The sequence below is a fragment of the Callionymus lyra genome, chromosome 16 (assembly GCF_982586985.1).
Source record: "Callionymus lyra chromosome 16, fCalLyr1.hap1.1, whole genome shotgun sequence".
In the NCBI taxonomy this organism is placed as follows: Eukaryota; Metazoa; Chordata; class Actinopteri; order Syngnathiformes; family Callionymidae; genus Callionymus; species Callionymus lyra.
In genome coordinates, this window is record NC_141833.1 from 6,748,914 (window position 1) to 6,772,331 (window position 23,418).

At 37.8% G+C, this 23,418-nt stretch overlaps 1 protein-coding gene across 9 annotated transcripts in view; it reads right to left on the minus strand.

Annotated features, from left to right (window-relative positions):
• The window catches only part of tnk2b (tyrosine kinase, non-receptor, 2b), a 47,654-nt gene that overhangs the window by 22,857 nt on the left and 1,379 nt on the right, over positions 1-23,418 (minus strand). For 3 of the 9 annotated variants that reach the window (XM_087810690.1, XM_087810689.1, XM_087810691.1), the window contains exon 2: positions 18,108-18,295. Coding sequence is in view for 6 of the 9 variants with exons in the window: in XM_087810686.1 (XP_087666812.1) it covers positions 398-493 (96 nt within the window). In the remaining 3 variants the exon portion in view is untranslated. Of the gene's footprint in view, positions 1-397; positions 622-6,898; positions 7,552-18,107; positions 18,296-23,418 lie in introns of those variants that run through there. The other 6 variants (XM_087810692.1, XM_087810688.1, XM_087810687.1 and 3 more) reach the window with 5 other exon arrangements.

A 23,418-nucleotide genomic window follows, 5' to 3' on the forward strand; every position in this document is an offset into this window, starting at 1 on the left:
TTAACTCAACTTTATTTTCTATGATTTTCAATCAGGGCCGCATTGATACACTATATGGGGCCACGTTTGGCCCTCAGACTTTCCCATGTCAAGTCCTAAAAGTTTACTGAAGAACAGGTGTTTTTTTTGGAAAGGTATTTGGCGTTCCACTATGAAAAAAAAGTTAAGTCTTTTTTTTTTAAAAAACAGTAATTTCATGGCATTTTTCATGTGGTAAAGGGCCGCCGCGGACGGCTCTTAGCCAACATGCATTAAAACCAGTTTTACAAAAACATCCTGTTTTTAACAACAACAAAGTTCCCAAAGGAAAGGGAACGAGCGCAGCTGCAGCAACAAAACAAGACTCAAATCACAACCATATTTCTCAAGTGCACGAGAAGAATCTCTGGCGACTTACTCGATATACGTGAAAGTGTGCCAGGAAGGGGAACGTCTTTTTTAACTTGTCAAAGCGTCTCATCCTTAAATCCTTCGTTTGGTTGAGTGGAGGCATCAAAATTTAAGAGGAACCATTCGTCCTTCAAATAATAATAATAAAAAAAAAAGGTTTATTTGCAAGATAAGACGCACAGCCTCCCCAGGTCTGCAGCCCGAGAGGAAAAGGAAAAACTTCCAGCAATCCGAGCAAATCTACAGCATTCCATGACGGGGCAATCCTCTTGTAAGCTCCGTCTGTGGCTTCAGCTGCTTCCAATAGGAGAAGAGGTGCTCGTGTAGCACTTTATGGCAAGAGCTTTTCAAGAGTCTTGTTCTCTGTGAGAAAGCGCTGCGGGGCGAGTAGAAGTCCGTCACAGAGGAGGATCTCATGTTAAGTCCAGCCATGTGTTCCACAGAGACGCCAGAGAGACACTGATCCAAACTCTCAGGGCTTCGACTAGATCCCTCCTCCGTTCCTTTAACTCCCTCTCCCCTCCATTCCATTCGCTCGCTCACGCTTGCATTCATAGCTTCTTGTCCGTTTGACTTTCCATACTTTCATCAAGCATGGGGCTAAAAATAGACCAGACTTTCCCCCAATTAAATTACTCAACAAGACCAGCAGTGGATTCCAGGATCCATGTGAAACAAATGGAGACGATAGAGGGAATCATGGACGAGCTGGTCCTTGTTAAACATAAGTTAAGATGGTGGGTCGGTCATGAAACTAGTTACACATGAGATGAAAAAAAGAAAATCAAAGAAAAGATTAGTCTGATTTTGATGTTTCATTTCCATTCTTTGAGGCTTAAATTGTCTTAATCATCTCTGTGCATGTTTATTTTTTAGCCATATCCTCATTAGAATCAATCTAAACAAAACAAACATAGTACAAACAGTATTTCCTTCTTGGAAAAAAAAAAATCATATTTAGCGTAAAAGCCTGTTTATTCCTATTTTAAATGGTGCAACACTTGTGTTTGAATTAATTTTAAATTGATTAATAGACAATACGTGTCGTTTCTTAAAATTTCAAATCCCCAAAGAAGAGTCAACGGCTGAATAAAATGTTTAACTGAGCAGAGAAGATTTATCCCATTTTCAAGGGGTGCAACCTAGCTATTAAAATCAGATACTAACACTTAAAATAGTGGCAATATCATATTTAAAAAGGGGAATGTCTTACAATGATATAAAACTTATTTCCAAGAAGAGTTATAACTGAAATAATCCAAGAAAATCAATTTTCCTACTTTTTGCATATGCATCAATTTTTAAACCAGTTTAGCAAAACGAGTATAGTGATGTTTACGTTTAAATATAATCCTCTGTGTCTCTTTCACCTTCTATAACAGAGACTCCTCCCTCTCTCTCTGTCCATATTCTTCACCATCTTCCTCCCTTCACTCACAGGCAGAGCAGGGCTCGCTGCAGAGGACAGAGGCTTCATGGTATTCAGCCCAGAAGAACATTTGATCCGGGGTTAAAGGGTCAAATTCAGCTACAGGATGGGGAGCTTGTTTCCTGTGATGCATCCCTCCTCCTCCTCCTCCTCCTCCTATTTAACACGCACAGACATTTCATCTTCTACATCACATACCTAGGATACTGCTGCAAGAACAAGTAAGCTCAAGCACAAATGCTTTAAAAAACGATTAAAGAGAAATGTTTTTGTTGGCGCCCTATTGAATCATTTCAAGCAGCAATTCTTCCCTCCCTCGTTTACCCTCACCCCTCCACCCTTCTCTTGTGAGTCCGCCGTTTTTCTTCTTTATTTGGTGCGGCCTTTTTATTTTCCTGCCCGTAATGGTTCAAAAATGTTATCTCTGTGCCACTCGAAACAAAGCTGCTCTCCAGACTGAGAGAGTCATAAAGAAGCCTCTCTAACAAACCATTCTCTCGTCGCTCCTGCTCTCAATTACGACGCTTCCTGTTTACATGGAGATGAGTCACTGACGCCAGCGTGAAAATAGGTGTTTTAACAAAATGGTCTGGACTTCATTTGGAATCATTTGTAGCTTGCAAACACACAAGTCGCAACCCTGTGCAGTAGGGGTGGGCAATTAAATTTCCTCTGGGGCCACATTATATACTGTGACTGTTGTGAGGGGCCGTCAATCCAGAGGAGAGGAGCGAAGAGCTAAAATATGACAGAAAAACTTTGAAAAAACAAAGCAAGTAAGAATAGTAAAGAAAGAAATATCAGCATAAATATGATATGATATATGATGATATGATGATATGATATGATATATGATGATAAATATATATGAGGTCTGTGGATCAAAATCTACTTATGGTTCCACGCACACGGCTCAGGACCAGAGGAGAGAAATCTTTTCAGGCTGTTGCTCCTAAGCTTTGGAACGATCTTCCTCTCTCTGAGTTTGATGATCTACTGACTCCTTTAAGAAACATCTTAAGACGTTTCTATTTGTTCAGGCTTTTCCTTGAATTTCTCGAACTTCTGTTGTGTTCTCAGTATTATCTTGATCTTTAAAGTATGTACTTTTTTGAGTATTGTTTTGATTGTTTAAGCGCTTTGTGACCCTGGTCTCGAAAAGTGCTGTATAAATAAATATTACTTACTTACTTACTTACTTAAAATAAACCTGGCTATGTCAAAACACTTTTATAAACCTTTCTAGTAAAAGAAAATGATGGGAAAATAAACGATTTCTCTAAATATGATGTCAATAATTTTGATTGGCAAGATATTTTCATAAAAGTAAAAACAAAAAAATCAGAAAGGAAAAAATATATATATATATATTTAGAGTTAATACAATAATAAACTCAATATTAAATTGAAAGCTGTCGGAAATAATGTCCATGTTCTACTCTGACCTCTTGAGGGCCGCATAAATACAGTTAGATGGCCACATGTGGCCCCCGGGCCGCACTTTGCCCAGGTGTGCTGTACAAGTTTAGAGGTTAGCGCGTCATTCTGGGAATATCTGACTTTTCTGGTATTAAGAAGCTTTAAAATCATTTTTAGCATATATACGAGACATCTCACTAGGACAACGTAATTAAAAAATAAAGACAATGGTGCAGATTTAAACAGACACATATATTTTCTCCTTTTTTTATATATACATTTAATTATATTGACCAATAAATAAAATATTGTAAGAAATTTCTATATTTTTTATTAAGTATTTAAATTATTGAAATGATGATTGTGTTCATTTCTAATAACCAAAAGTATGGAATATGTAACTTCCTAATATCTCTGAACACAATTTGTCTTCCATCAGTCGCCAAGGAACATTCAGTCATCATCACTAGGTGGCACCAAATTGCTACAAAGAGTATCAATAAAAGAAAAGAAAACAATAATAAAATATTTCTACATGATATAAGCCACAGCTTGTCCATCTTTACACATACGTAAAAAAAGTAATGAGTCATTCAATTATTTTTGTATTAAAAAGTGTAAAATAACTGCATAAATTGGACCGAATACTGGATGAACACAACGCTTATAATGTTTCTGGTTAACAACCTTAAAAAAGTATTTTTAATTTGAAATAGTCTGATTTTTTTTATATAAATTAGAATGATAATAAGACTTAAAAAATAAAAATAAAAACAATTCTTCCTTAATTTATCCACAATTACAATATAGGTGTTCCCCCAATTACGAAAAAAAATAGATATAAAGCCTCACTCGATAATGACAAAATATTTTTATCATCATACATTTGTTTTTTTACAGAACAGCTTGTAGAAGTGACTCTAAAAAGGGAAAAAGGAAATCAATAGGGTTTAAAGGTCCATTTGAAGAAATTGAATGACCATGAATTGTCATCTCATTAGAGCTTGTCGGCTAATCCGATTGTACGGTTGAGACACAGTGTGTGGTCTCGCTGGACCGTGTCTGGGAAAAATTCCTACACATGTGAAAAAGCACAATCTGTTCCAATGACAGAAATAGATTCTGATTTCTAAACCAAAGCATACCTTTTACATTTGTGTACTTATTAATCGAGCAGATATAAAATATTAAAGAATTTAAAGACGTTGTTTTTCATCATCAGGTCATGCATGTTTGAACGGATATATCCTAAATTAAGACTTTTAACATGATGCAGACATTTTTATTTTTTTTACATTAACTGAGATTTAAAGAAAAAAATATATATATATAGGGCTGTGTATTGGCAAGAATCTGGCAATACGAAAAGTAAGATGATACAATACATTTCCCTACATTGCGATACCATAAGAAGATATTTATTTGTATTACTGTATCAGTTTTATCTTGATCTTTAAAATATATACTTTATTGAGTATTGTTTTGATTGTTTAAGCGCTTTGTGACCCTGGTCTGGAAAAGCGCTATACAAATAAAAATTACTTACTTACTTACTTCAAAGTTTTAACTTCATCATTTGTATTGAAACCAAAATATGTCCAAACGTCAGCTTGCTGCAAGAGTCGATTGTATCCTCTCGTCCTCAGTCATCTCCAGGATTCCATTGTTCAATTAGCGGCGGATGCAAAAGCTGCTTCCATCTAGTGGCCGGATGTTCAATTGCAGCACAAAAATGAAGAAACGTTGCGTATATTGGCATGTTGATGGTAAATAAAAATATATATACAGTATCTAAACTGACTTTACTGAAACCCAAACCATTAGAGAACTATAAAAAATTAAATATAACTTGAGAGCCAAAAATGAAAGAAATAAAAAAATCCATCTCTTTGACTTGACCAGATACATCGTCAGAAATATTCAGAATAAATAACAATGAAACGCCATCAATAAGTGCAAAAAAATTATGATAAAATAAACGTTTGATTTCAATTCAGGTCAATCCAATGGTATGACAGAAATGTGCAGGTGGGAGTTAATGTGAAAAGGAGTGTGGGAATGAGGAGATAACAATCGGAAGTGATCCATGCGAGCGCGGAGCATATGGCTACCCCGTCGTTCATGGATGTTGTTTTGGTGGTTTTGACCTAATATGCATATCGACAGGTGACCAAAACAACCCCCCACCAACACATGGCAGCAACTTCTCAACCCTGAAAACAATCCAATCCCAGGTCAACCCTCCAGTGATCCCCTAAAGCTGTTTAAGAGGGGGGAAATGAGGCCGTTGGAGGGGGAAAGTGGGTCAAATGTCAAGATTGATGTGTGCAGAGGAAACGTGTTGAAGCAACTACCTGATCTATGAATAATGCAGACTTGCATGGTATTTTTAGTGTAAATATCAGGTAATGCAGGTCACAACACTCAAAGATATGAGAGTGGCAATATCAAACTAGATTCAATATTCATATTATCTAGAGCAAATGATTGAAAAATAAGAGTAAAACTGATCTTGAAGTAAAGGATTATGTTCGGTGAAGAAAGACAAATAATTAGGATAAATGGAGGCTCAAAGAATGAAAACATGAGTATCAGACTCATACTTCCTGTTAGGTAAATATGTGTTCCTACAGCATGAGTTAAACTCACGCCTCTTTAAGACCTGAATTTCAATTTCTATTTGCGACCAACTCGACCATTTAACAAAATTGAAAAGTCAATAACCACATCAATTACATAATGTTAATGAAAATTTTATCGACATTTTGAACATTTAACAAATGAAAGAGATTCTTGCACAAAAATATGTCGTTCCTTGTACACTTTACCAGGTACTGCTTAATAATGTTGGTTTAACAGCCACTTCTACTTCAGTTTAAATTCACCCAAATTCACCCTTACCCTAACCAAACATCTCTTTTTTTAAGTTGCTCCATGGAGGGCATTGAAGAAGACAAAGCACAATGTAAATCTGGTGTGAGTTTAATTCAATTAAAAAATAAATAAATCAATGTCACCGGGTATTTTTAAACCAACATTAAATGTTACTTTTCATGATTTCCAAATTTTAAGACTTTTGAAAACTAAATTTAAGCCATTTAATGCCAAATAAGGCTATATTTTTAGATACACGAATCCAAGCCTGTAGATATACTTTATATCTTTTTTTGTTCAGCCTTCAACTTTCTTGGACTGCTTAAAAATGTTGGCCCTTTCACTTATATAGGGTTCCTACCTAACTTTTAGCCAAAAACTTCGCACTTTTAACAAAACATTTGGTAGTTAGTGATAATATCCATTTTTCCTCACGACTATACCGATGTGGAACGACAAACAATTGGTTTTAAATATTAAAACAGAGACATCAGCATTACATTTTTCATCCAGAAAATCAAAGTGATACGTCACAACTTTTTTTTTAATTCTGTAGTTTATTTAGTTTAATTTCACTTTATTCATTATAGTTTTTAAAATCTTAATGATAGTGAGACTTAAACCATAATATGGATCCAGTGCAAGAAAAAATAAATCATACATTATCAAAAACAATGAAAGAAAGACCAACTAGGATACACATCCTAACAATTGCCTCTTTGTCAACAACAGTATGTGATAGTAGTGACCATGATATGAAGTGTGACATTACAGATATACATCTACCTCTTCATTGTGGCAGGGAAAGTGATGATAGTCTGGCTCTGTCGTCTCCTGCAGCCGCTCGTATTCTGCCGTCTCGCCCATGGCCGGTACCCGTCCTGGGGATTTCAATCCTTTAAAGCCGGACGGCAGTGAACTAGAACGCTCGGTCGCTCGCTCAGTGAGCCTCCTTCAGGACACGCATTCCTCAAGTGCGTCTTGTAAATCAATCGCTCTGTGCTGCGACGTCCTCCATCGTCATCTGTTCAGCATCACCCTCGATTTTACACTCTCAGGGTTGCAGGTGAAAAAAAAAAGAGAGGCTTAGAAGGCTGGACAGCTCCCGTCTACCTGACTCAATCCTCCAAAGATCAATGTTTAAAAATCGTTGTCATCAAGGATGCTGGGATGATGGAGGTGCAAACTGAAGGTGAGAAATCCGACACGATCCATTGTCGCGACGCGGTGTATCATCTCTGCCTCACTCCTCTTCATCGCCGACGCACTCTCTTCACATCCTCTCCGGATCCTATTCTCGTCCTCCTGCAGGTTCACCGCCTTCCATCCGGAGCCAAAACAATTCCCCAGGAAGGCATTTTTAAAAATCAACAGTTCAATTCAACCCTAAGTATTTGGGACCAAATAGGAGTTTTTCTGGACTTCCTGGTTGCTTAATCCTCCGCCGTTTTATTTTGTTTTCCTTCTACAAACCCTTTTAATTTTCGGCTTGATTATTTGAGGTGGTCGCCTCCTCTATCGCCATGGCAACAATCGGTCCTCCCAGCCTCCTCCTCGCCCCCGTCCAGCAATCCAGTGAGCGGTAGAATCGGAATCAGCCAATGACAGGAGGGCGGGTCGAACGAGGGAGGGAGAGGGGAGAGAGAGAGGGAGGAGGCCATGAGGCGGGGGAGGCCTAATGAGTGGAGTTAATCTTCCCTCTGAGAGGGATAAAACCCAGTGTGTGCAGCACAGTGTGTGTGTGTGTGAGTGTGTGTGCATCTCGTCCATGGGGAGGGTATTCAGGCCATCTGGATCCACGCTGACTGGACATCTGGAAGATGAGGGAAAAAAAAGTGCGTCTATGTGGTGAGTGTTCGTGAGTCGCTCCTGGTCATTCCCAAGTGTGTCGTCCAACAGTGTAGCTCACTCATGACACCCCGACTCAGGTTCAACACGTCTAAAGAGCATCGCTCGGTGATTCATCTTCGTTCCTTTTTCCCCAGACAAATCGCTCCTCATTTCATTCAGGACTCCATCGCTCCCATCTCTGACCTCGTTCCATGTCCAGGCTTTCTTCTACGACTCCTTCGCTCCGGAATTGGTTTCATTTATTTCGTCGATTGCCTCGGGGCCGGTGGTTTGCACTCGGCTGAACAAAACTCTTTTTTTTTTTTTTAACTCAAGTTCCTCTCCAGAATGCTTGCAGTGGGTCACATGACGTCACACAGAGTACTGATCGTGGAACTGTTAATAATAATAATAATAAATAAAAATGAACAGTGCATACCACCACCTTAAAGAAAATATCAATCAATCCAGGAATTGAACCAAAGAATTGTGGGTAAAAAACGCACTGGGCCCACCAGCGACGTCACGTTTGCTTAGCATAATTCCTGATTTCTCAAAAGTCAATCATCGAAAATTCTGTTAAAAAAATCCAAGTCAAGAGCTGAAAGTATCTTTACCAAACTGTAACAGGAATTTTGAGTTTAATTGATTTTCATTCTTTCAGGCTCAATCCATCCAATTATCTTATCCAACCATATTATCGTATTCCCATTCATCCCACGCAAGTTGTACGATGTTTTTAGGCGTTTTCTGTAGCATCAAACATTGGAAAAAAGATCAAGCTGTGGCAAAGCAATCAGCATAAAACTAGATTTACAGTAACAGTTGACAGAGTAGGTAAAATTGATGACTAGATGAGGAATAAATATAAATAAAAATAGGATCCCAATCGTTTTTATTAACAAATCTCTCATCTGCCATTCTGACTTTCCATTCACTTTAGACCCTTCAAAAAAAAGAATCTCTAATTTAAGACGCAAATTGAAAGACAGCGAAGTTTCATTTTGGTAGCATCAGGCTAGCAGATACAAGAAGTATTGCCAAATCACTTCATCAGACAACAAAAACAAGTTTATTTATACTACTACTACTACTACTATGTACTGCTGACATAAAGTTTGCCATTATTAATTCATTCCCTCATTCATTTTCTATAAAGTTTAATCCCTTTTGGAGGGCTGAAGCCTATCCCAGTTTCTTCGGGCAACAGGTGGGGGACACCCTGGACAGGAGGCCAGTCTGTCGCAGCACACACTAAGACACAACCATTTAAACACAAATTCAAATGTACAAGAGAGCCAAGAGTAAACCCACGCAACACGAGGAGAACATACAAACGTCACACAGAAAGGTCACAACTGTAATGCAGTAAAATCTCTGTTGCGTATCCGTTACCAGACACAGCAAAAGGCTGTTGTCGGGTCAGATTCTGCTTTTAATTTACTTGTAACTTGCAAAAGGCCTCTCAGAACTCCAGCCATATGAAAACACTGTCTCTGACCCACGGTTGTAAATTACTTTGGGCGTTGGATCGTCCAGACACATTTCTGAAGGGAACATCGGTAATATTATAGTTACAGAGTTCTACTGCCAACAGAAGAAAACAATTATAACATTAATAAAAAATAAAAGTCAAAATGCAACATAGCGCTGCTTCTAGTTGAAAAAAAATGGTCCCTCGTTAACAGCGGTGGTTAAAACATTTTGTTTTAGAATTCTAAATGAAGATTTGACCCAAACAACGAACCCAAAGAATCGAAGGCAAGAAATAATGACACAAAATCTGCAAAGTTGTGTCCATTTTATTTTTCACTTGTTTAAATAAACTACATGTTTTTGAACTTTGATTGCATATGAGGTGCCATCCATCCTATCAATCCTCTCAGTAACGGTGACCTGAACAGCTCCCATAATGCTTTGCCGCCCAGCAGATCAGCCACGGCTGTTGATATCTTTCGACATCGCAACAAAGGCATTTCATTTTAATACAGTATTGTAGCGACCAATCAGCAACAAGAAATAGACGTTTGTGCTAGAAATGCATTATGGGAGAAAAATGAAGGCAAACCGAAGTATTGTGAAGGAGCACTGTATAAAAGGGTGTGCTACTGGGAGATTCAATACCCTTAAAAAACATTTTTTTCAAACCATCAGAGATAAAAAATATAGATTTTCATCATCATAATAATAATGGATTCTAAGAAAAGCCAAAAGAATCTGCGCATTTGCCAAATGAGGCCTTGACAGATGCGTCTGTGATTTTAGGGCACAAAGAATTACGTCACTGGGAAATGTAACATTCCAGCTTCTTTCAATTCCATTAGTTGTACCATATAATCACAGATTGATGCCACAATAATCAATATAAAGATAACAATGTATTTATCTTGTTATAAACAATCATATTCAGACAGGATTTTATCATCAATCATACAGATTCAGGGAATGACCGAAAACCGAGTCATAAATAAGGTTTCACTTAAAGCTATAAGACTCCCATTGTCAGACGGCGAGTGTTAAAACGTAAATCCAATGTCTTTTTCCCACGATGGAGTGCATGGCGAGAAAAGAACGACTGACAAGACCGTTACTCCCACCACCATCATTCCTCCATTTAAGAGACCGTTTACTGTCTTTCAAGACTTCGAGGATTAGACTCTGTAGTCCCTCTTGTCTCTTATAACCACTGCTTGTGGGAAGACCAGGGTCCTCTGGGGGCAGCAATAATGTTTCCAGCAGAAGTAAGATGAAATCACTGATGTCTGCTCCTGGAGAGGAGCTTATAGAGAGGAAATACGATCAGGGTAGTAACTGGACAGTGTGACAGAAGTTGATTCAGTGAGGTTATTCATCGATGTGTGGGTACTTCTGCGCTCCCACGCACGGCTTTATCATCTCCGAACACAATAGATTTTCACGACCGGGCTCAGTATTGTGTGTCAAAAAGAGTATGCAGCGTCTTCCATGTGGCTTTCATCATTCACAAAAATGCATTCTCTCCACGATTTCGTCATTATTATTTTTCATCCACCTTGAAGGTTCATTTCATTCCTAGACCTTGTAGTCATGGCCTGTAATATTCACTTTATTGATTGTTAAGTGTAAAAATCAGAGCCAGGATTTCATCACCGATATGTGCTCATTGTAAAGGGATTACCTCTTCCAAGTCGTAGACCATGGTTCTCAGTCAGAAATTCTCTAAAAGGAGGCTTTCCACAGTGAGGTGTTTTGAGCATATCAAACTAGGAGGAGTGCCCAGGGCAGACCCGTATTCCTTAAGAAGAATTGGAGAGAGTTTTTGGGTAAAGAAAAAAGTCTAGGCGTCTTAACTCAAGATGCCGTTCCTGCCACTTGATCCTGGATTAACAAAGGAAATGGATGGACTGTGATGATGTTTTTAATAAACTACAAATGCTTTATTGTCAAGAGGATACAAATAAAAACTGCAGTGAAGCAATGTTCAAAAAATGATCAGTGCATCTATGACTGTTTTTACTAAATTTACAAATAAACATGGTCTTTTACCAACAAATTTAAATAAGATTTCTAACTTTACTAATAAATGTTTTAAGTTGTAATATTTCGTCCCTCTTTTAATTCCTGATTTCTCAAAAGTCAATCATCGAAAATTCTGTTAAAAAAATCAAGAGAGTCAAGAGCTGAAAGTATCTTTACCAAACTGTAACAGGAATTTTGAGTTTAATTGATTTTCATTCTTTCAGGCTCAATCCATCCAATTATCTTATCCAACCATATTATCGTATTCCCATTCATCCCACGCAAGTTGTACGATGTTTTTAGGCGTTTTCTGTAGCATCAAACATTGGAAAAAAGATAAAGCTGTGGTAAAGCAATCAGCATAAAAAGTCTAGGCGTCTTAACTCAAGATGCCGTTCCTGCCACTTGATCCTGGATTAACAAAGGAAATGGATGGACTGTGATGATGTTTTTAATAAACTACAAATGCTTTATTGTCAAGAGGATACAAATAAAAACTGCAGTGAAGCAATGTTCAAAAAATGATCAGTGCATCTATGACTGTTTTTACTAAATTTACAAATAAACATGGTCTTTTACCAACAAATTTAAATAAGATTTCTAACTTTACTAATAAATGTTTTAAGTTGTAATATTTCGTCCCTCTTTTAATTCCTGATTTCTCAAAAGTCTTTTAATTAATTTTTTTTTCCCCACTTTGTTTTAGGTGATCATTTACTTTCTGATTCATAGAGATACTTAAAATTCCGCATGAACAAAGTTAAGGATTTTCAGGTCGGGAGCTCGGGAGGAAGAGGAAAATATATCCATTAAAGTCGCCTGAAAAGTTAAAGCCGGGCATAAATAAATTAGAGCTTGAAATATGCTGGAAAAATAGTAGAACATAAACAAGGAGGAAATCAATTATAACTTTAAAGAGGGCGAAAAAAGAATTATAACTTAAGACGGAGCAGAAAAACATAAAGAATTTGCAACAGGTTGGAGAAATATTTATATAAACTTATAAGAGTGTGCCTTTGTCACAAAATTAATATGTAAATAAACAGTTTTGCCATTTCATCTTCACTACAAAGTTAGAATTATACACATTTTATCGTACTAATTAAAAAATAATTATTTTATTGTAATTGACGTTTTGATTTCAAGATGTATAGACGGTCACAGATGTGTAAAATGAATTAAAAAAATGTATATATTTTTTTTATTATAACTGAGGTTTAAGATATCCATATGTTTAGACAGCCACAGATGTGTAAAATAATTTATATATATATATATATATATATATATATATATATTCTATTATAATTGAGGTTTTGATTTCAAGATGTACAGACGGTCACAGATGTATAAAATAATTAAAAACAGGTGAGAAGTGCTACAGGGATTTAGGCTGTAGAGCTTCTCACCTGTAATTAATCGGTCCGGGTTTGTTTCAGTTTAATTCAATGAAGAGTCTTATCCTCAACAGATCTTCTCGCCACCACTTTCCCAGAAAGATTCCCGCTGTGATCTAATCCAGGGCAGACATGCACCTTATCAAGGGTCACAGTGTGTCCAAAAACAAATGATTGTGTGCGTGTGACAGAGTCTTCTCAACCATGCGGGGCCTTCTTTCTAGGAACTGTGGAGGGCCACGTGTGCGCACGAGGTGTTGGCTTTCCCACCGTCCCTTAAGGCTAAACAGGTGGGATTTAAGAGGTAATCTAAAGCCTGTGGGGGCAACACCGGGCAGCGGAGGGCAGGATTAGGGGGGAACAGGAGAACGGGATGAAGTGCATGTGCATTCATAAATCTATCCGTGCCTTTGTGCCAAGGTCACAAGCGATGAGATTTGCAAGTCATCAGCAGCTAAAGCTTTCCATGTCGCGCTGCCATCTGGATGAGCGGTCGTACGCCAGATCTGCCTGGTCGACGCTTTGTGTACATTCTTGTGCATGTTCCACAGTGTATTTGACAAGCATTACGGTATAGAACTACAAAGATCATTTAATAATAATGCCATCATTTCCATCATATGTGTAATAATCATTACACACGACATGTATTGTATTCACCTTTTTAAAGTCCTTAATTTATTTTTCGACCCTAATAACTTTCATTTTTTCCGCCATGTCTTAACTTACACCTTTCCAGCCCTCTTTTTAGTTATAATTTTAACTTCCATTTCTTAAGACATCCTTTTTCCCAGCCTGTTTTATGTGATAATTTATTTTTCTGATTGATCAAGATAGTTCAAATCCCAAGGACAAGGTTAAGGATATGTTGTTCGGGAGTTTGTAAGCATACATCGAAGTAAGTCGCCTGAATGTGGAGGTTCACGAGAGATTTAAAGTTTTTTGAATATTCTGAAACAAGAAAGTAAAAAAAATGTTTTTATTATAACAGGTTGGATAAAGAAAATAAGATTAAAATGGGAAAGATTTGAACTAAAAACAAGTTGGAAAAATATTATTAAAAAAAAAGGGTGGAAAAATTACAACTTGGAATGGGTCAGAAAAAATGCTAAACTAAGGGGTTGGAGGAATATTATAACAAAATATGGCGGGAAAATCATCACAACAGGGCTTTAAAAAAAGAAAACTTAGAAAAGAATTTAAAAAATAATAATTGAACTGAATGAAATACACTACCATTATGAAAAAAGAATTATCTATAGAAAACTTTTACAAATAACATTACAAGAAAACAGTTCAAATATATAAACTGTCTTATAATTGTATTTGGAATTTGTTTAATCCAAAATATAGCGACCAAATAAGTTTGTTTAAATTAACTACCGAATCTGACCGCAAGAGGGCAGAAAAGCTCAGCTATATCCCGTATATATGTCCAGAAACCAGCTTGTTATTAAAATAATGATGAGATAAACGACTCAAGGAAGAAGGTACAGATGTTTATTTCTAACAAACGAATGAATAGTTTAACAGAAACTAACATACGATCCATTCCAAGTGATAAAAAAAACTGCATTTCGTGTTGTTTACGGACATAGTGAACTAGATAATGATTGTTTTACTTTTGTGTGTGTGTGGGATAAAATAGATTGTGTGTGTCACAAACGCACAAGTGACACAGCGGCATTGCATCACTCCACGCGGCGGTGTTGGTTTACCAAGTCAATGTGTAAGCTGGTCTTCCGGCCGCAGAGCCAGAATAGATAAGATACCATACGCTTGGCTGTGAACCCTTTTTGTTGTTTACAGAAAGAGCACAATATACTTCAGTAGAAGGTGGAAACACTGAGGGCGGAGAGTGACGAGGTTAAGGACCACCTTTGGCGAGTGCGATGTGATAGCCGGATGCAGGTTCAGGGTTAAAATAACACAGTGCTGCCTCTCACACCCACACACACACACTTACAGTGGTGGAGGCTCGCTTTCCTCCTCCGTCTCCCCTGTCAGTCTGAGCCCCTCAGGCCCCCCAAGCATTCAGAGACACTTTCCACAAAAAGCTCACTCACTGCTCGCTGCTGCTATTCTCGGAGGCTCCTGTCCACCCAAACCCGAACCCATCCTCTCACTTTCCCCCCGGTCGGCCGCTCCTGAAATACGGACGTCGCTGTAAATCACCTATTATTTCTGACATCCTTTTTTTGCGCCATTAACGCTTCCCTCTTGACAAGTGCGAGAAGGCGGACTTTGACAACTTTGTTTTCGCAGCTAAGTAACCAGAATCGTAACACGCCCAACGATGACAAGCGAGCAAATCACCGACTCAAGAGGTAATACTTGACTTGTTGAGATGGTACAACTTAAGAATGCATCTCCTTAAATATACCTTTTTAAAACTGCAAAATTACATGCAAACATTTGACATGTTAACATTTTTAATATGCCTTTATTTGCAATGAATCATGATGAATTGCAAGAAAATATTGATAAATGCAATTGTTTTTTTAAACAGTACAGTGTAGAATTTATTTATATTGTCATTTTATGGTATATCTTCAATTTGTGTATACATTGAAATACATTTTTATTCATAACTAACATGCAAATGTTCACGGCGTTTGTTCATTTTTGTGTTGCATTTTAACTTCTAATCGCCACATGGCATTTTATGTCCTCCTTAGCTAATGGAACAATGAAATCCAGAAAGGACCCGGCTTGGACTGAGGGCGAGAGGATACAGTCGACTCCAGCTTTTTGTTTCAAAACAAATTAAAACAGTTAACATTCAAAAGTTTTTCTGCAACACCAGAGTCAAGTACTCGGGCAATGCTACACACATATTCGTGTTCCTAATAGTATCACAGTACATCATATCATTCCTATATAGTTATATGTATCGTATCGCCACATTGTCGCCAATACACACACCTATAAATTGCATCCTGTGATTGATGAACTCGATTGATAACTACAGTAAAAAACTTGTAAAACCTATTCACTTTCACCAATAATTATTCACAAATATTGACATAATTATAGAAAAAAAAAACATTATTATTCACAATTATACAGCGGGTTATTATTATGGGTTTCTCTTCCATTGTTTCCATCAATAATTTATCCAAAGTAAACTGATTCTTTAGTATTTTGGACAGAACATTATTCTATAAAAAAAAACATACGTGGTATATCGTTGTCATGATATAGAAAGGGTTGATAATCGCTATAGAAGATTGTTTTCATGTTAATTACACCGTCGATTATACATGATTTTTGGGGAAAAAAAAATATTTTCAGTGCAAAACAACAAAACAAAAGTGAAATAAAAAATGTTGATTTATTTAATAAAATGATAAATAATACAACTTAGAATAACATAATGGGCAACTGGTTAAATATGCCATTAAAAAGTACAACTTTGCCCTTTTGTAGTCACTTGCTTGTTATTTGATGTTTTTTAGAGAAGCATTAACCTTGTGGTGGCCCCCTAGTGGTTGGCTGACTACTGGTTATTCCAATTCCAAACAGCAAACCCGCAATTTTAATGTAAAAATCGATTGGGTTAGCTAGTTCTCCAAGCAAAAATCTTGATCACACCTTGGTTATTGCAAGATTGGTTATTATCTGTGATGACCGTAAATTTAAGATCAAGTCTACATCATCAAAGGGGTCTGACAAGGTGTGCTTGGTCTTTTTTCTTTCCTTAAAGTAATGAGAGAATGTAGTTCTGGAGATAAGCATCTCTACAAAGCTTGTCACAACGCCCTCTCACCCCCCTAACATGGCTCTTATTATCCAGCCCAATTACAGCGCAAAAGAACTCTGATGGCTTCCTCTGATAAGACACACCAGACTGGCAACAGTTAGATAAGCAAGAACGATTTACGTCGGCGTGATCTCCATCGTACCGCCACACGTTCTGCCCTCCATTCATCCCCCGGCTCATAAACCCGCAGGTGATAATTATTTGTGTGTGTCGCGAGGCCTGCCGACACCTGCTCGGATGTGCGGCGGCATGGTTTCCTGTGTGTGCTTGTTTGACGGCGTCAGCGCCACTTTCAATGCCTCCCACTCGACCTCGCTTCAGGATGAAAACACCACAATCGATGATGACACGGTCGATTGGCTTTGTTAGAATGGACGCTCCTGCATTACAGTCGATGAATGAACACGTTTGCAAACTTTTTTTCGAGAAGGGCCACTTTTGACATAGTGAAAACAAGCTATAGATATCAATGTATATATAAATATATATATCACTTAGCAGATCATAATAAAATCTACTGTACATCAACCTATTCAACACAACATTTTTAAGTTATTCATGCACAGAAAAAAATATCTAAGAGTTAGCATTGACATATTACATTGCTTTACCTTTTGTATTTCCATTTTGATTGTGTAGCATATATTTATTTCATTTTTACTGTATTTTTTAAATGTCTTTAATTCAGTTTGAATGACACTCATAAATTATACTCAAGGGCAACATATGATGTTGTTTTGTCAAGAGTATAGAATAAATGAAAAATAATTGAATAACATAAAATGAGATTTTTGAAATACAAAAACATAAAATCTACTAAAAATTTGTTATAATAATTCAGTTAATTGATATATTATAATAATATATATATATTGATCGTGATATTAATTCATGTTGTTGGCTTTAAAGTATGGATTTACATTTAAAATAAATAAATGAGAAATGCTTTACATGACACAACATTTTATGTCAACGATTTGGTCCTTTTAAATACATTTTTAACATATACATATATATATATATATATATATATATATTTAACATATACATGCATATATTTTTGAACACTCACTTGATTGTCTAGATACAACGGATTTCATAGATTATTGTTTACTTTTGCAAACGATACCATAACACATTAAAAAAACTTAAATTAAGTATCCCTAGACTTCCTTTCTTAACCACACATATTAACCTCTTTACTTGACTCTCCCGGCCGGTGATTTCCAGCAACAGCTCGACCCCGAGGTGACATCATCTCTCAGGTTCGCACCTCTGCATGTCAAAGGTGAATACTTCTCATTCAGACACACAATGAGCTGGTCTGTGGACTCTCAGGAAAGCACAGTCACTGCATGACCTCATGTCTGCTGAGCTCACAGCGACGCACACACCCCAGAATAACAAACAAAAAAAAGTAGCCACTATTGTGAGGGAGAAGCTCTTTCCCGTGTTTTTTTTTTTTAGGAGATGCTACTCAATGGACTCAATGGATTCAGCAGCTTACCTGTAGTGATGAGCCGTGGACAAGAGTCACCGCAGGTGCGTCTCTCAGGTCGACGAAAGGTCTGCCGCCGGTAGACAAGGTCCCCAGTCCATTTTCCCGGCTAAGAGTCCATGAGGCCTTGAGGCTAGCACATGCTCACATGATGTCATCTCCGCCCATTGGTCAACACAAACCCACGAGTACTTGGCCTTAAAAAAACAGAAACAAACGAGGATTTGAGAAGATATTAATACACTTAGCCATCACCATTTTTTCTTCACAAAACCACACTGTACGGAGTTAAATTCAAGTTTTTTTTATGGTTTAGGTATCAATAAAGTTTGTATAATATAACATAATTTTATTATTTTAATAACAATTCACATTGAAATTCTCTTTTTTTTTTAATAATAAAACTTCCAGACACTAGATTGCAGCTGTCATTACGCATCTAAAAGGAACATTGAAATCCTGCGAGATCCCAACAACGACTGAGAACTAGAGGATACAGTCGACTCTAGCAGCTTTTAAAATTGATATTTGGGCACATTTTGGTCAACAAATTGACTTCATCAAGAGTCTTGTTGTCTGTAAAGTCTGCACACCAGAGTCAAGTACTACAAATATATCCTTGTTCCTACTAGGGCTGCACGATATATCGGAAAAATATTGACATCACAATAGTGGCACATGTGGTATGCATATCGAAAACATGTGCGATAACTTATCATTTTTTATTGTATAAATCAAGCATTTCTTGAAAGCGCACTTCTACCAATCTGTGTCACGTTCTGTAAAGTTGTTATTTGTACTTCTATATCTCGTTGTTGTTTACGTATTGGTCTGTATGTGAGCTGTGCTAAGTAGCACTCATAACTAAGTTATAACTAACTTATGAGCATTACTCATAGGTAAGTGATCCAGTCAGCCGCTCATCTCCAACCCCCTTCCCTAAAGCAACATATTATAAGTTATTTTCATCTCGTCTCAGTTGTTTTCAGCGTTTTTATAAGATCACAGAACTTCCAAACAAGCGTAAACCTGTCCGTCTTCACCGTATGCTAATGAGCTAAGTTGTTAGCGTCAGGTCATTTATAAAATATTATATGTGCGTGTACAAGAAGGTGGGATTTATTATTGGTTTGGTGATATCGCGACACGCCGGCGGCTCCTCTCTGACGTCGGTTTCACGGGAAAACCATACAATTCCATCGAAACTGAGCGTTACAAGTGATATATTTCTCCGATCATGTCGGCACTAAATCGGAAATAAACGCAAGGGAAATATTGTGTCGGTTTCCTTATCCAAACGCCAGGACCTCCCCTACAATAAGCACGGCTGGGCTACTTTTTTAGGTTAAAGAAATAAATATCGCAATTAATAACGATATCGCAAAATTCACGACACCAATATCGAATATCGCACTTATTTCCAATATGGTGCAGCCCTAGTTCCTACTGTATCGCAATATATTGTATCATTGCCAGTGCATTTGAAACATATTGTTTTCACCAGATCCTAGCCAATACAGATTAAGATTAAGATAATTTCATAAGTGATGACAAAAATTATGTTGGACCCTTTTCTACGCCCATTTATTCCAACCAGTCAAGCACACACGAGTTAACCAATCAGGTGTCTTGAAACAAGCAGCACATGACTGACAATCAACTGACTACAGTCTTCACACCTGATTGGTTCAACTATATGTGCTCGACTGGTTGGATCCAAAACCTGCACAATCTCTTCCCTTTGAAAATAATTCAGCATTTAACTGTTAAAAAGTGTCAAGCCAAAGAACCCCCACCATATTATATATTATTATAAAGATCCACATTTGCCAGCTTGATAAAATACATTAATAATCTATCCGGACAGAAAAGTAAATGTTCATGAGATCATATTTTATCAATAAAAAAAGATTTCAGAGCTCAAACCTCCAACAATCCAATATAATCTCTCTACAAAGTGAAGAAACCTTCAAAGCAGTTATTCCCAACTCCCGGTCCGGGGACCGGTAACGGCTCGTGAAGTATTTGAAATCTGGCCACACAGAAAAATATAGTAACTGTTACTTTTACTGTCTTGAAGGTGTTTTGATTTGATCAAATATGGTATTTTCTCTGAAGTAACATTAGTCTGTGACTGTTAAAACATCAAGACGCTCGTTTCAGTCGAGTTCACTCGAAAAATAAAGATGTAAACTATAGGAAAAATGTTTATATGAAGGTCGATCCATTATACAAGACCAACATTAAAGCGGTCCGTGGTACAAAAAAAGTCGGGGACCCCTGCTTCAAAGGACTTCCACATCTTAATTGAGATCAATATCAAAACTGTATATATATTGTGTTGTACTACTTACACTGTAGTAGTACCTTCTTCTGTTTAGTTTCCTAGAGTCATTTCGAAAACACTGGCATAATTTAGTTGAAGGAGAAAACTTCTCTAGTTAGTCCGAGCTTTAGCCACAAAAGTAAATACACATTTTTGTGGGGAAAGAATTATTCTAGCTATGTATCGTTACAAAAAACATTGCTTACATTTTCCGCCTTTTCTCAGCGAAACTTTCCAAGCTGTGACTGTAAACGGAAGCCAAGCTGTCACAAGCATCCACCCACTCCAGACACATGACCAAACAGTATCCTGGCCCGCGCAGGAATCCAGGAAAGTTAGAGCATTGTCGTTTGAAAAGGATTGTTATTCCCTCCCGCGGCGAGTGGAATCGATATCACATAGCCCGAGGGCTTCCGGAAGCGGACGCCGGGTATTAATCGACTTGACACGGTTTCAAGTCGGGACTGTGGGCCGGGACAGAAATGCCAGAGGGGGGCCCCTGGCTCAGGGAATAACAGTATGAATGAATAAATCAATGCGACTTGACACAGAAGGACACAGTCCACCCACCACCTCGTTGAAAACGCTGACTGGAGGAGACGCTCACGAGGACAAAACACCGAGCTATTCTTCCTCCCAGCGCTCGCTTCACAAGCGGCTTCTTTGTGCCGGGGTGGATCCGGAGCGCTGACCAATCGCAACATGAGCTGAAGGCGTGAAGCCCCAAAACAAAAACACTGTTTTTTTAAAGACTGGGGTGTCAATTGCCGGACGACTTCGGCAGACAAAACGATGTTGCCGGCGTTTGACTTTATCGTTACGCCACTTTGTCAATCAGCCGGACAGGATGCAATTTATGGCAACCCCCCCGACCCCCCAAAACCTGGCATACAGACAAACACCGCACGGTCACTTGAGAGTGTATGCAAAGCTTAAAATAAACTTGACTCACACACAGAGTATAAATATAAAAAGGCCTACCTGAGGTCAGAATAACTACACTGAAGTTACACAATTTTCAGGTTGTTTCAAGTTTAGAGAGAAGTTTTTTTTTTTTAGGTACTTCTATTGCATCTCAGAATCTTTAACTAGGATGCAATAAAATACGTTTTAATAGATAGAATCAGGAACAAGGTCATAATCTAGTCTCCGTTTGTGTGGGATTTATTTGGTGATATCGCGACGCGCCGGCGGCTCCTCTCTGACGTCGCTCAGTTTCACGGGAAAACGATGCAATTCCCGCGAAACTTGAGCGTTATAAGTGATATATTTCTCAGATCATGTCGGCACCGAAGCGCGGAAATAAACGCAAGGGAAATGCGTCGGTTTCCTTATACAAACGCCCGGACCTCCCCTACAGTAACCGCGGCTGGGCGTGTACGCGGCTACATTTTTAGGTCAAAGAAAAAAATATCACAATTAATAGCGATATCGCAATAAACGACACCAATATCGAATATGTCACTTATTTCCAATATCGTGCAGCCCTAGTTCCTACTTTATCGCAATATATTGTATCGTTGCCACTGCATTTGATACGTATTGTATTCACCAGATTCTAGCCGATACACACCCCTGTTGTAAAACAAAGACTAAGATAATTCCATAAGTGATGACAAAAAATTATGTTGGACACTTTTTTTATGCCCATTTATTCCAACCAGTCAAGCACATTTAAAGAATCAGGCGTCTTGAAACCAGCAGCGCTCGACTGACAATCAACTGACTACACTCTTCACACACCCGATTGGTTCAACTAGAGAAGTTTTTTTTAGGTACTTCTATTGCATCTCAGAATCTTTAACTAGGATGCGATAAAAGATTACAGAGAACATCAGGAACAAGGTCATCATCTACAGTCTCTGTTTGTTCTGGTGATGTCCCCCGTGGACGCCGGTAGATAGTCTGACTAATCTGGTAACATGAGAGTCGTGGATGGAGGCCAAGTGTGATGTGAAGAGACGACAAAGCCAAGGGTGGCGGGGGTCACTCGATACAGAGGAGGACAATACTTTCCCCTCGCGGGGCAGCGACAACTCGGAAAAGAATGAGCTGAGCAGGCAAAGTGAACAATCGAAAGTTTTTTTTTTTCCCATATCCGACATTGCATAACTCAATGGTTATTAGAGTCACTAAGCATTGGATACATATTATAAACTTAAGTTGTAGGAATCTTTAGAGAGATTCTAGTAATACTGAGATAAAGCTATGTTTGTAGGTTCAACCGAGTCTTTATTTAAAACATAACGTTGAGATATTATCAAGTTAATTCACCATCGTTTAGAAACACTGACCCACATTTACAGTCAGCAAATGCTTAATATACTAATAATAAATGTCCCCTTCCTGTAAATAAACTCCAAGTCGGATGACGATACAGGACGACTACTTTTAACATCGTTATGTCACGTGACCGTCAGCCTCATCCAACTGTAGAAAATGGATTCAACATCCTGCAAAGAAGAGTCTATGACACACACAGAAGGAAAGAACCATGAAATGGACCATTAGAAATATGTGCTTGATAATAGTTTTGAAAAACCCTCTGCATTAAACAACAAACACAAATTAGTGCCTTTTACACTTTTCACTTTAATAACATTTATCTAACAACATTGCAAACACAACATTGTATATGAAGTGCCATCCCGCGCGACAACCCTCTCAGTTCCCATGATGCTTTGCCGCCCAGCAAAACAATCAATTGCAGAGTTTTTTCAACATGGACAAAGCATAGACTTACAATTGAAATACAGTATAGTCACGACCAATCATCCGTCAATATAAAGAGCAGTAAAAAGACACCATTTTGTTTTTCAAATAAACAACCCGTTTGCCGCCTGCTACAAAATATTTGAACATGCAGCACAATAAGGTAGGTGGACCTACGATATGGCAAGAGAGCACTGTATATATACGTTTTCAATCTTTTTATTAACTCAAAAATGTTTAATCCCTCTTGTGGGTCGAATAAAAATGAGCCCAATGTCGGCC